Source organism: Callorhinus ursinus, unplaced genomic scaffold (genome assembly GCF_003265705.2).
Source record: "Callorhinus ursinus isolate GAN/ISIS: 27379988/994484 unplaced genomic scaffold, GSC_fseal_2.0 scaffold7, whole genome shotgun sequence".
In the NCBI taxonomy this organism is placed as follows: Eukaryota; Metazoa; Chordata; class Mammalia; order Carnivora; family Otariidae; genus Callorhinus; species Callorhinus ursinus.
Window position 1 is genome coordinate 54,695,439 of NW_027397069.1, and position 14,595 is coordinate 54,710,033.

Consider the following 14,595-nt stretch of genomic DNA (forward strand, 5'->3'; position numbering starts at 1 on the left):
TCTTCACTACTGGCCATATTATCCTAAAACAAGGTTAGGTAAAGTACAGCCTTTGAGCCAAATCCAGCCCACAAGCCAAATCTAGCCTGCCACTTCACTTTATAAATAAAGCTTTACTGGAACAGTCACACTCATCTGTTTGCCTATTGTCTATGGCTGCTTTTATCTCCAGCAGAGACAGAGTTGTGACATAAATAGTATGGCCCTCAAAGCCTAAAAGATTTAGGCTTTGAAAAATATTATGGCCTTTCACAAAAAAAATTTGCTAACCTCTGTTCTAGAAGGTAACACATAGGAAGGACTGGGTGGCTCAGCTGGTTAAGCATCTGCCTTTGGCTCCTGGGATCAAGCCCAACATCGGCACCCTGTTCAGCAGGGTGTCTGCTTCTCCCTCTCCCTCTGCCCCTCCCCCTGCTTGTGCGCTCGCACACTCGCTCTCTCTCTCTCTCTCAAATAAGCAAATAAAATCTTTAAAAACAAATAGAAGGTAACATATGCCAAATAAACAGCCTTTGGACCCCAATGACAGTCCTATTAGTCAGACCATCCATCTCTGAGACCCCTGAGAGTTTTCTCATTGTTCCTCTCTAGCTCCCTTCTCACCCTCACTAATCTATCTCCTATGGTGCAACTGAAGCAACAGTTTTAAATGCACAAAACCCAGGAGAGGTCTTTCACAACTTGGCCCCTGCCTACCCTGTCTATCCTATCCAACTTTCCAATCACTCCACCTGTAAGAAATACTGATTTACTTTATTCCCCAGAATATATCATACTGTCTCTTACCTCCAGGCCCACCCAAGATTTACTATCAAAGGAAGACCTATACATTTTTTCAGTTTCATCTTAAGGACAATCATCTCCATGAAGCCTTCTCTAACTCACCCATGCTGAATCTTTCCCTATGTGCCCACTGTTCTCTCAACATACTTCCATTGTAAGTATTTATTTGGTTTTACATCATTTCCATATTAATCCACACATTCCTAGAGCAGGGACCCTGAGGCAAAGTAGAAGAATGGTTATTAAGGGAAGAGGGCTTTAAAGTAGGAAATCTAGGAATGAATTCCAGTTTTGCCTCCTCCTAGTTATATGTTCTTAAGCAAATTTCTTAACTCACTTTCTTCACCTGTATAATGGCAATTATGTGAGAATTATTTAGTATTATTCTAATAAGCATAGTGCCTTGTACATAGTGAGTGCTCAACAGTTACTGGTTATCATTATATTCAGTGTTTTATCTCTCATACTTAGTTCAGAATTCAAGTAACTGCTGAGTGAAATAACCAAAGCAAGCTAGTTCTGCACACATTATTTTCAGCTGCATACTGGATATTTCCATCTGAACATTTGGTTCCGCAAACTCATCATCTTTACTCCCAAACTGTTTCAATTACAGTAAGTGACCAACTTGTTAAGGTCTGCTCAGGAATTTACTGGTTTGAACAATGAAAGTCCCATGTCCTGAGAACTACCTCAGTCCTGGGCAAACCATGACAGCTGGTCACCTTATCAGAGTTATGTTGCAAACTGTAAAAACAGACTTGAGTTAGTTTAAGAAACAAAGGGGGGGAAAGGGGTGCAGGAGAATTTACTGAAAGAATATAGTGCAATTCACAGAACCAAAGGAAAAGCTGTAGAATCCAATCTATGAAAAACTCAGTATGAAAACAACTCTGCAGATCTAAGTGGCGGGAATTAATGAAAGATTTCTTCATAGTACTTCTGCCAAGGTGAATAACTTAGGTCTCAGTATCAGCTCATTTAAGATTTAAATGCCAGGGACAGCATTTGATTGGCTTTGTGTGAACCAGAAAGAGCAATGAACCAAAGGAGGCAGGAACACTTAAGATTAAAAATCTCCCCAAAAGATATCCAATGGCAGAAGAGTGCCTTGCAAAGGAAGGTCAAATCAGAATGTGGTTTCCTAAAGAAAGGAACTGAACCACATCAACTATTGCTTGAACACATCACGCCTTTAAGCCTCCATGACACAGTCACTGTTATTCATGTTATTCTTCTTTCATTTTGGCAAACTCCTATTCATTCTTCAAGACCTAGTTCAAGTGTGATCTTCTGTGTAACTTCATTCAATTTTCTAGGTATAGTCACTCCTTTTCTCCATGCTTTCATAGTACTTTGCAAATTACGTACTTGTATCATAGAACTTACCATGCTGTACACAGAGTACAGCTCACCCTTGAACAACATGGGTTTGAACTATGCTGGTCTACTTATACACATTTTTTTTTACAGTACTGTACTGTAAATGTGTTTTCTATTCCTAATGGTTTTTATAAATAACATTTTTTCTCTTGCTTACTTTATTGTAAGAACACAGCATATAAGACATACATATACAAAATATTTGTTAGCTGACTGTTTATGTTATCTATAAGGCTTGCAGTTAACAGCAGGGTATCTGTAGTTAAGTGTCTGGGGAATCAAAAGTTATACGTGAATTTTTACAGCATGGGGGTGGGCACTCCTAACAGTGTCTCCCACTAAACTGAGCAAGGACAATGTTATTTATATTTATTATCTTCGGCATTAACAATGTCTGCCCAGCCTATAGCAAACGACAAATAAGTGTTTAATAACTACATTATCCAAGTCACTAGGCTATATGAAGCATCAAATTAAGAGGGAAGAGAGGAACTACTACAGGTAAACACGCTGACATATCAAAGAGAAAGCTGACTGTGCAATAGAATGATAGGCAAAAAAATTATGAAGAGCAAAAGCTCCACAAACATAGAAATTAAGGATAAAATTCTGACAAATCTAAGAACCTAAAGGCATTACTTATATAAAAGTAAAAACTGATATCCATATGCATAATGGTGATTCTCAAGAAAAAAGAAAATAACTAAATTATATTCTATCTAGGAAGGCAGAGAACTATATAGGACACAGGAAGACTGACATTTCAAAATAAAATAGTTTGGTATGTAAACAAATAAACTCATAGCCCAGAAAACACAACCATTCAGAAAGATTGATTCCAAGTAAATATAGACATGATTTAGTTTTACCATATTTTAACTATTAATGTTGGTATCCCAGGCTGTGAAAAAATTTTTCTTAACAGCAAAACTGCACAAAGTACAGCCATATCCCCCTCATGTTTTTACTATTGCTTTACCTTCAAAGTAAAGGAACAGAGACTAGGAATCGAGAATATAGCCAAATTCTATGCTAAGAAACCAAAGTCAACTTAGGAACAGTGTCAGTGACGGAAAGAGAATGTCACTGACTTTGAAGTTAGATTTTCCAGACACATTTTCTAACTCCTTTGCTGGATACCAAGAAGTCAGGTTACTCTTTCACTTCAAATGTTATCCAGTCTATATCAATTTCACCCAAATAACTAAAATTCATTTCACCAAATGTAGTGACTATGACATTACATTAAACTATTCTTTTTTGGGGATGTGGGGGGGAGAGAGAGAGAGAGGTGGGGGGAAAAGAGAATCTTAAGCAGGGCCCATGCCCAGCTGGGCTCGATCTCACAACCCTGAGATCATGACGGGAGCTGAAATCAACAGTTGGACACTTAACCAACTGAGCCACCCCAGCATCCCTAATCTTTATCTATCTATTCTTTATCATCTGAACCCTCTGACTGACCTTAGTATCACCACTGGGATATAGTCTGAAGTACACAGCATCACCAATGGAAGTATTTTTTTTTTAATCAAAAATGTTTAAACTGAAGATAATCATGCCTCTAAAGCTAACCTCCAGTTTACAGAAAATCCAGAGGGTGTTAAGAAATAGGAGGAACAAATTAAGCAATATCACAAAGAAACAAATCCAGTAATTAGGACAGTTTATTAGGTTTAACCATATGGAATTGCTGATACTTGACTGATACTTCACCCCAAAATGGAAATTTCATGTGGTTCAACTTAATACAAGAAAACTGACCTGATTTCTTCAACAAATTAACAGCATTTATAAATGGTGGGGGACAAGAGCCAAAAGGTGGAAGCAACCCAAGTTTATCAGTAGATGAATGGACAAAACGTGGTACCTACATACAATTGAATATTATTCAGCCATACAAAGAAACAAAATTCTGACACATGCCCGGACATGGATGAACCTTGAAGACATTACGCTGAGAGAAATAAACCAGTCACAAAAGGACAGATATTGTACAATTCTACTTATATGAAGTTCTTAGAGTAGTCAAATTCATAAAGACAGAAAGTAGAAGGAAGGTTGCCAGGAACTGGGGAGAGAGGGAATGCAGAGTGGAGACAGAATTTCAGTTAGGAAAGATGAAAAAGTTCTGGAGATGGAACAGTAAGGATCATCACACAACAATGTGAATGTACGTAATGCTCCAGAACTGTACACTTAACACAGTTAAAATGGTAAATTCTGTTATGTATATTTTACTACAATAAAAAAAAATGTAAAGGAGACTTTGGAAACAACCAAATGTGATCTGATCTTGTTTAATCCTGGTTCTAATGACCACATGTTAAGGGGGAAAAAAAGTAAGGGACAACTAGGGAAATTTAAAATGTGGACTAGATTAGATGTTATTAGGAAATTATTGTGTCAAGGTGATATGGTATTTATGTAAGAATGGATTATTTTTTAGAGAGGTAGCCTTAAGTCTTCAATAGTAAAATGTCATGATGTCTGTTATATATATAGAGAGAGAGATGGAACAAAAGATGAAACAAAGAGCAAACCGTTACTTATTAAATCCAAGTGATGTGCATATGGAATTATACTATTTTCTCTACTTTACTACATATCAGAATATTTCTATGGTTAAAAAATAAGAGGAGCACCTGAGTGGTGCAGTCAGTTAAGTGTCTGACCCTTGGTTTTGGCTCTGGTTGTGATCATGGGGTCTGGAGATTGAGCCCCAAGTCGGGCTCTGCCCTCTGTGTGGAGTTGGCTTGGGACTCTCTCTCCCTCTGCCTCTGCCCCTCCCCCACTCACTCTTGCTCTTTCTCTCTCTCTCTAAAATAAATGTTAAAAAAAAATTAAGAAAAAATTTAAAATTATTTCACTATGCATGCGTCTTAATCTCCCAACACTTTACCTATTATAATAAAAAGTTTGAACTTGATTTGGAAAGCAATAGGAAAAGGCACTAAAAGATTAAAAGCTTCGGTTCAAAAATGTATTTTAAGAAAATTATCATGCTGGTGGTACCGAGGATAGATATATTTATTCAAGAAATGTTTTAGTGCTTACTTTGTTCCAGCCACTGTACTAAGAGGTAGGCAAAGGAGATATACAGTCTATGTGCTCAAAAAGTTCCAATCTAGTAGGAGAAAGAGATAAAACATAATTGAAATACATTATCATAAGTGCAATGAGAAAGATATATTCAGGAGGGAAGAATGGTACCTAACTCAACTTGGGAAGATGAGGAGATTCAGAAAGATTTCTCATAAGAGCTAAACCCAGAGTTGAGTATTTAAAGAGGGGTAGGAATTAGCCAGGCAACAGGAGGCAGGGAAGGATATTCCAGTCAGCAGGATAGCCCTGAGAATAGAAATAGCACTGGCAAGCAGGGGAGGGCAGGATTCCAGATTATGTATAAGCATATAAGAAGTTCAGTGTTGCCAGAGCTTAAAGGGGCAGAGAAGGAGAGAGGAAGGAAAGCTGCACCTGGAAAAATAATCAGGTATCAGACTCACTGAAAGATCTCATGGACTGGAGAAAGAATACCACTTTGGGGGCAACTTTTAAATTGCCAGATGATAAGTACTAAGCCTGAAAGTGGGCTGGAGGCAGGGCCAAAATCCAGAGACAGCACAGAGATTCAAGCTACATGACTGGCATCTGACTGAACATGGAAGATGAGGAAGGAGTCCAAGAAGCCTCTCAAGTTTCAAGTTCAGGTCACAGTGAGGGTGATGATGCCATAAACAGAAAAAAGAAAAAAAAGGCAGAACATAGCTTTAAACGCTTTGAGCTTAAGGAGCTGATGTGATGTTCATGTGATTAATTTCCAGCCGATGCTTAAAACAGATTTAAGTCCCCCACACTGAAATGATAGTTAAAACTAAGGGAGCGGCTTGATGTGGGCAAGAAAAGCAGTCTATAGAGAAGAGAGTCACAGACAGAATCCCAAGACATGCCTACACTCAAGAGGTAGGAAGAAGAGTTGGCAAAACCAACCAAAAAGGAGTAATCAATGAGGCAGAAGGACAAGGAGAGATTTTATGCCATTAGTGAATTCAAGTAAAGATAATTATAACCTGTCTGCTGTGTGATATATAGATTCCTGAAAAACTTCATGGGCTGCAAAATTAAGAAAAAAGGGGAAATACATCAAGATGGTTAGGGCAATAAGCACCTTTAAGACAGAACACAGGGTTAAATGGAGCCTAGAGGCAGAATACGGGTGAAGGGGCAATGTGCATACTCTTGGACTTGCTATATTCCACTGTGTTTCTGTACTTCACGTGTTTGTGTTCAAGTGCTGTTACTTGGGAGTGCTAAACAGTTAACGTGCTGGTAAAAATCAACTCAAAAATCAAATATTAACCAACATGAATTCTGTATTAACTAACATTATTCCTCTTCAGCATTCAAGTATGAATTAGTTCATGTTACAAAAATACATTATAGCAGAACAGACTGTCAAAGGAGGGCTAGGCAGCAGTATCAATGCCATGGAGTCAACACCAAAAGAAATCATTGATGTCCTAGAATCATAGAGTACCATTCACTCCCAAATGTACAGTGTCTCAAGTATATTATCTAGTCTCTCTTCTCAGAATATTTATTAAATTTTATATACTCGTCACTAAATGACCACTCACAGCCCAAGGTCTCTACCCTCAGTGAGCTTCTTTACAGAGCCCACATACTTAAAAAAAAATTGTATTTAAATTCAATTTAGTCAACATATAGTGTATTATTAGTTTCAGGGTTAGAATTTAGTGATTCATCAGTTGCATATAACACCCAGTGCTCATTTTATCAATGCCCTACTTAATGCCCATCATCCAGTTATCCCATACCCACACCTACCTCCCCAGAGCCCAAATACTTTAACAGCTACACACACACAGAAGTTGTTGTAGATCATAGCAATTTATCCCAAAGAGGTAAAGGAAAATTTACTTAGGAAAGCTTTAGAGAGAAGAAAAAGACTAGGGACTGACAGTACTAAGTATGTTATTGGTCAGTCAGGAAATGCCCTATGAAGAACTTCTGAAGGTTTTTTTGTTTTGTTTTGTTTTGAACTAGGATGACATGGTGTGGCAGAATTATAAGCAACACACAAAAAAATTTCTGAAAGATCAACCCACAAGATACAATGGGAAGGGAAGATACTGGCGACAGGGAAACCAGGTGCACTATCATACTTAACACAGGTGAGACTGACAGTGGCCCAAACTAGCGTAGCTATAGTAAGTAAGGTTGGTATCAAAGGTAAAAATATGAGGGCTCTTCAGATAATTGACCAATACAGAACAGTGAATGAAGGGAAGAGAAGGGAGTCAGGGATAAAGCTTCAAGCTTGAGCAATTAGGTAGTACTACTTAGCAATAGAGGCTCTGGAGAGAGAAGCGAGTTTGGTAATGCTGGTCAAATCTGCAGATGAGAAAATGTATATTATCCCCAGCATTAGAAACTTAAGCATAAAGTTTAAGTGTTAAGCCCAAGGATATCGGTCGTTATTTTTTGGTGAAACCAACTAATTAGCTCCTTACTAATAAGGAAACTTTGTAACAGTAAAAAGGAAAAAAAAGGCAAATAAATCAGATGATAACTAAGATATCAGAAATTTTTATTAGCAAGGTCCTAAAACACCAAGATAGGAATTTCTGTGAAACACCAAGATTTCTTAAATATTTTCCCCGTTAATTTTCAGATGTATTTCATACAAGTCAGGTCTGAGGCTTCATGCAGCAGAGAGATGGTAAAGAACATGAGCAAGAGTTCTGGCGTTAGTGTCATACTGCTTCACTATAATAAGCCTAGGTCCTGCCGCTTGCACCCTCCAACCCATGACATAGGGCTAGTTACTTAAGAATCGTAGGCCTCAAGAAAAAAAAAAAAAAAGAAGAAGAAGAAGATAGCAGGAGGGGAAGAATGAACGGAGGGAAATCAGAGGGGGAGATGAACCATGAGAGACTATGGACTCTGAGAAACAAACTGAGGGTTCTAGAGGGGAGGGGGGTGGGGGGATGGGTTAGCCTGGTGATGGGTATTAAAGAGGGCACATCCTGCGTGGAGCACTCGGTGTTATGCACAAACAATGAATCATGGAACACTACATCACAAACTAATGATGTAATGTATGGTGATTAACATAACAATAAAAAATTTAAAGAAAAGAATGGTAGGCCTCAAGTTTCCTCAGCAGTGAATGTGGATAATAATAGTTCATACTTCACAGGATTGTTGTGAAGACTAAATAATCCATATAAAATACTTGGTACAGGTACACTGCAAACAATAAATGTTAAGATTTTTAAAATAATTGTTATTAGTTATTGTTACTGATAAAAATGTTACATTCTTGAGGTATACAGGAGCAAGAAAAAGCAAAGTTGACCTGGGTGGCAAACCTGGGTGGCAATTACCAGAGTGCTTTATAAGTATTCATTAAATGGAACATTTCCATTTCGTGCACTTTTCTGTAAGTATATAGAAAAAGTTTTAAATACTTTTGTAAAAGGGAAAAAAATCTAAGAACAATGCCTTACATAAAAAGGACTGGTACTAAAACACACATTCCAGAGCTAATGAAGATAATTAAGAGTTTCCTTTTCACAATGTATTCCCTGGTTTTAGCTACAGAATCCATTCCCCCTACTCATGCTCCAAACTGCTATGGGTGATGATTACTCCCTCCCCTATCTGTACCTATAGACCTCAGGAAAAATTTTATCCCTTTTCTCTACTTGAGTTTTACAAAGAAGAGGAAGAGAAAGGAAGAAGAGGAGGAGAAGTTCAAATCTTATTTCCATGTAATGACCATCCCTAATCTCAATTTTTTTTTAAATTCCTCCTTACATATGGGATAAGAGCATTATTCCTCCAGAACCTCCAGAACGTCCCCTGCCAGTCACCTTTTTCAATTGCTCTAATCATGTTGTACCTTCTAATTCACTCTGGAATAAATTCCTTCAGATCTCCCTTTCAAGGATCTCCCTATCAAGAAGTGTCCAAGCAACTCTGCCACAGACATATTTCTCAGACCACCAGGTCTGAGGCCATATGGAAGTCTCATCTCTTCACTCCCTAATCTATTCTTTCTTCTTTTTCACCTGAGTCTTCATTCACTAATTTCTTATGTGCCCTGTTCAAGTTTAGCACATACTTCCTATAAAATTCACCAACCTCTTTTCTATGAAGCCATTCTTGACTATGAAATTACTACGCTCTTCCTCCAACCTCTACCCATACACAATTTCCTGTGAATGGAACAGGTATAACTCTATACTTTTATTTTCTTTAGAAAATATGTATTTTATACTTGCACCTAGCGCCTTATTTGTGTATCAGCTGGTTGTATATTTTATGTTTTATTTTTTATCTACTCTATACGTGAAAAGGTAGGAATCACATCTCATAAAAGTGCATCTCACTGTTTTGAAATAGCCTGATAATCACAACTTCTACAGAGCTAAATTGTTGTGTAAGTTTCTGATTTAACACGGTTTCTAATGGATGAAACTAAGATACAGTGTCTAGTCTTGGTTATACCTAAATCCACAACAGAGGCAATTACTTATCAGATGTGACCCCAGTTTACCCTTTAGTCACACTCCCTTCTCTCTCAGCAGTCCTACTGCATTCTCTCAGGACTGCTCAATTACTCCTCCCACAAGCCTGCAATGCCCCTTCCTTGTGCCCTCCCTTTTCCTGCATTTTATCAGACCAATTTTCTTTCATCTTTCAGGATCAGCTTACTCCAATTCATCCGCTAGGAATCAACCAGAACATCTCTCTTGACTGCTCAGCCCCAAGTCAGAATTTTCTCAGAATATACTTACTGATGTACTTCGTTGTAATTATCAGTTTACTTTTCTATTATTCCCACTGAACTGTAAACTCCTTGAGGTACAGGCTGATTTTTATTCTCTTTTCTATCCCCAAGACCTAACATTGTTAGACATCCAATTGATAATTAGTGAACGAATGTTCATACCCACTTCATGACCTTGTACATGCTACATAAGCACTCTCATGTTTCCTCCCCTAAAGTACTTTCCTCCTGTAAAGTAGGGATAATGCTATACCTAGTTCAGAAAGTTCTTATAAAGATTAAATTAAGTCCCATGAAGCTCTAGTATAGTGTCTGCCCCATAGAACCACCATTTGAACGTCTGCTATTTCATGCCTTAGTTATCCTAATGTATCCTGGGAAATGTAATGTTATGACCATTATTTTCAGGCTAAAAGGCTTGGCAGGTATGCCTCTTTTTCATGCATCCAGAAGTCATTAATTACATTCTGATCATCAGCAAATATTTATTGCATACCCATTATGTGCAGGAGTCCTTACGAGGTAGCACTGAGCTCCCAGAACACAATAATATAAGCAAGTAATAAAACAAAAACCTGTACCAATATCCAAGAGAGGAAACAAATGTTATTAGTTCTTCTGTACAAACAATACGGGTATTTTTCAAACTACGTAAGTTTTGCTTTATAATAGTAGTAAGCTTCAAAAACAATTACTGATGGGAAAAGTTCAAAATTAACTATCAAGTGGACCAATAACAGGAGGCAGTTCCAAAATTTCTTGGTGCTAAAGTTTCACTTTTGCTTAGAAATATTTCTCACAAAAGAAATTTAACCATGACCAAATAGATAGATGACCTTTATTTGTGTTATTCAAATGGGAATTCCACAGTATTTCCTTAGGTTTTTTCCAATTAGCATTTAATTTTGTAGCTCTGACAAAAGCTCTGGTCCTCAGCTTTGTCTCTCTACAAAACTGAACGCCGACTGTTTTCCCACCACCTTCTCTCTTTAAGACAGGAAAAATGCACACTTCTTAGTCACACTGGCCCTTTATCAAGAATTACAAAACTGCAAATCATGTCACCTAGTATTAGAAAAGGACGCTGTGGACTTAAAACCACGTTCTGCCTAACAAATCCAGAGGTCAGAGTCCCAGGGAAGTTTGTGCTGTATACTACACTGCTTTCAGTAGCTGCAGAGAGACCTCTAGCGCTGCCTCAATAAGCCGAGTTTGCAAATACTACCTGCTAATGTCACCTTAATGAAACAATGGCAACATGCAGAGTAGCAACGAACTAAGTGACCAAGACGTTTACAGTTTTGCAACCACTTGGAAATTGTACCAGCTTGAAGCAAGAAATATATACAAGGCCGTACGAAGCTATGTATCCAATTTATTCCGGTAAAACATGTCAAAGAAATTATTATCCTATGCACAATCCCACTACAAGAACGGCTAAGAAAACAGGTCCCGTGAGCGGAGGTCGGAACAACGTCTCTTCCAAAGCCTCAACACAATAGATGGTAAACTATTGTCCACCTTCAGCTTGCTCCAAATGCCAGCAGTAACAGGAGTATGAGCTGGAATAGCTCAGCAGCACTGGTCCAAAGGACTGGACTGGAATATGAGAAAATGGTCCTGGCGCATCCTACCCTCCCCCATTCACCACCCTCAAACAAGTCAGTTACCCGGCTGGTCCCCACCCCCCTCTGCGGGCCGCCACCGCCCGCCTGGGCCCGGCTCGCAGGAGATATGCGCGGGGACCCGCACAGCCCCGGCTCCATGTGCGGCAGCGCGGGAGGCACCGAGGGGGCCGCGCCGGGCGGGAGGCTGCACGGGCAGCGGGCGCGAGTCGCGGCCGCCCCCTCCGCGGTGCGGTCGACGGACCAGGGCGGCAGCATCCCGGGCCCGCGAGGCCCCGGCCCGCGGACCCCGCCTCAGCTCCACATCCCTTCCTCGCCGACAGCAGGCCGCGCCCGCGTGACGGGGCCGAAAACCCCGGCATTTCCCGGTCCCCGCTCCGGCGGTTCCGGACGGTGGCTGCAGCCCGGCCCGCGGTCCCGTCGCCCGCTCCGCCCAGCCCGGGGCCGCGGTGACGGGAGGCGGCGGCCAACTCCGACCCACCGCGAGCCGGCGAGAACCAGCCCGGCGCCGGCCCCCCGCCCCTCCTCGCCGCGGTGGGGCCGGCGCGGCCAGGCGGGCCCAGACCACGGAAGCACACTCACTTCCACATCGCGGCCCTTGTTCTTAAAGCTCTTGATGCGGTGGTTCTCCAAGCCCGGGTTCTCGGCCATGGCTGCGCGCGGCTCCGGCGGCGGCTACTCCTGCGGCTGCGGCGGCGGCGGCGAGTCTCGGCGCGGGAGGGGGAGGGCGGGAGGGGATGGGAGGGGGAGGGGGAGAGGAGAGCACGTTCCGTGACGCCTCCGAGCGCGAGGTGGCAGCAGCGCCAGGGGAGGCGCTGGCCGACTGCTGGGCGGGGCGGGGCGGGGCGGGGCGGGAATGGCTCTGAGAAGTCGTGCCCCCCCCGGCGAGCTCGGATCACGTGACCAGGGCGGCCACCGCCAGGACGCCTGCCCGACTGTTCTCAGGATGACCCCCACCCCCCGCCAGGGCCTCCCCACAACCCCTGGAGGATGCAAATCATGTGCTAGCAATGGAGCCGGATCGGAGCGGCTTTTACTGCCCCCCGAGACCCGGAGCTGCGGGCAGAAACTACAGTTCCCAGCATGCCAGGTACCGGCGGGGTAATTCTCCCGGCCTTGACAGAACGGGAAGAATGCCGGGAACCCTGTGCGCGCGGCTTTCAGTGCGGCGCGCTCGGTGCGCCCGGGCGCGAAGCCCCGCCCCCAAGGCTGCCTCTGGGCGGGGAAGTGGGAGGGGCTCTCCAGGAGATGGCACCTTGCGCCCTATTGGGAGGGAGGGGCGGGGCTTCCTGGGGGTGCATCTCGCTCCCAGTAGCCTAGAAAATTAGAAACCAATCGACGGTTTGTGCTACGCTTCTTTGCTTCTTTGGGGTCTCCTGGAATAGCAGCCACCCTCATTCGTTGTTCCCTTGCTCAGCTTTGGTTTTATAAATAGTAATTATTTCCATCTGATATGTGGATTTGCGATGTATGTGTTTATGTATGTGCTACCTGGCTTACTGCACTGGAATTAAGCTCAATGAGAGCAGAGACTTTTGTTAATTTACTCGTGAATTCCTCGCGTCTAAACAGTTCTTGGGGGGCGCCTGGGTAGCTCAGTCGTTAAGCGTCTGCCTTCGCCTCAGGTCATGATCCCGGGGTCCTAGGACCAAGCCCCGAATCTGGCTCCCTGCTCTGCGGGAAGCCTCTCCCACTCCCCCTGCTTGTGTTCCTTCTCTCGCTGTCTGTCAAATAAATAAAATCTTTAAACAAACAAACAAACAAACAAACAGTTCTTGGCACGTTGTGAATACTCAGTAAATACTTGAACAAATCAGCGCTGTAGCGTTGTTTCTCAGTTTCTTCATCATCCTCCCAAACCCGGTTCTGCAACCTTCACACGGGCAATTCCTGCATTTCCGTGTCCCCAACATCGCTCGTTCCATCACCACACATAATCTTCTCAGCCTTCAGGAAGCAGTCAAATTCTCATCTGCAGACTCTCCAATCTAGTATCTCCCCGTAAGGTCATCGGAGGACTGATTACAGGAAATCTGGATCAATGACACTAACAGAAAGTAGCTTCCTGGAGCAGTTGTGTTTCTTTGAGTATATGTGAAATAATCAGTTTCATAATCTATGGCAGATATAAGCAGGTATGCAGTATTATAGTACAATTCAAATGATACTGAGGTAATTCAAAGGTTGGTAGAAATATAACCCTAAAGAGATTAAAGAAGACATTTTTCCAAAGCAAAGGGGCCTTAAATATCCCGCCGTCCAGGGGTCATGAATTCAGAGGCCTTACAATGGCCATGGCATTTGTTTTGTGAGTGGTAGGATGTGGCCTGTTGATAAACACAGGTCCATTTAAAGGCTTCAGACCACTGTTGCCAAAGGTCCAGTTTTTCAAAGAAAACCAGAAGGTTGTGTTTTCTCTTCATTTTTGTTTTTTTTAAAGGATGCAGATTTTATTTCTTTATTTGAGAGAGAGAATGAGAGAGAGAGCACATGAGAGGGGGGGAGGGTCAGAGGGAGAAGCAGACTCCCTGCTGAGCAGGGAGCCCGATGCGGGACTCGATCCCAGGACTCCAGGATCATGACCTGAGCAGAAGGCAGTCGCTTAACCAACTGAGCCACCCAGGCGCCCCCTCTTCATTTTTGAATGTCAATTTGCATTTTTAAATGCACTTTAGTGCGTCAGTCACTTGAGAATTTCAGGCCCTCATGTTATAATATCTGATCCTAATCCAACCACTCATTCCAAGGGAAACAACAATAGCACATGCCTAAAATTTAGAATGAATAGATTACTTCAACTCTAGTTCTTAAGGCAACAGAAGTGTATGTTTGCCAGTCTCCCTGACTGACTGCAAGAGAAACTTCTAGACTGCTGCTCTATTTCTATTATAATTTAGCAAGGCATTCTCTTTAAAGGTTACTTTACCCCCTTCCATCACAAGACAGCCTGGTGCCTGCCTCCTCACAGCTTCGTGTCTGTCAGAG

The 14,595-nt window shown here is 42.0% G+C and overlaps 1 protein-coding gene across 1 annotated transcript in view; it reads right to left on the bottom strand.

Annotated features, from left to right (window-relative positions):
* The window catches only part of KPNA3 (karyopherin subunit alpha 3), a 96,452-nt gene extending 84,099 nt beyond the window's left edge, over positions 1–12,353 (bottom strand). The window contains exon 1 of the mRNA XM_025874944.2: positions 12,193–12,353. Coding sequence (XP_025730729.1) covers positions 12,193–12,261 — 69 coding nt within the window. The 5' untranslated portion in view covers positions 12,262–12,353. The remainder of the gene's footprint in view (positions 1–12,192) is intronic.
* Between the last annotated feature and the right edge of the window lie 2,242 nt (positions 12,354–14,595).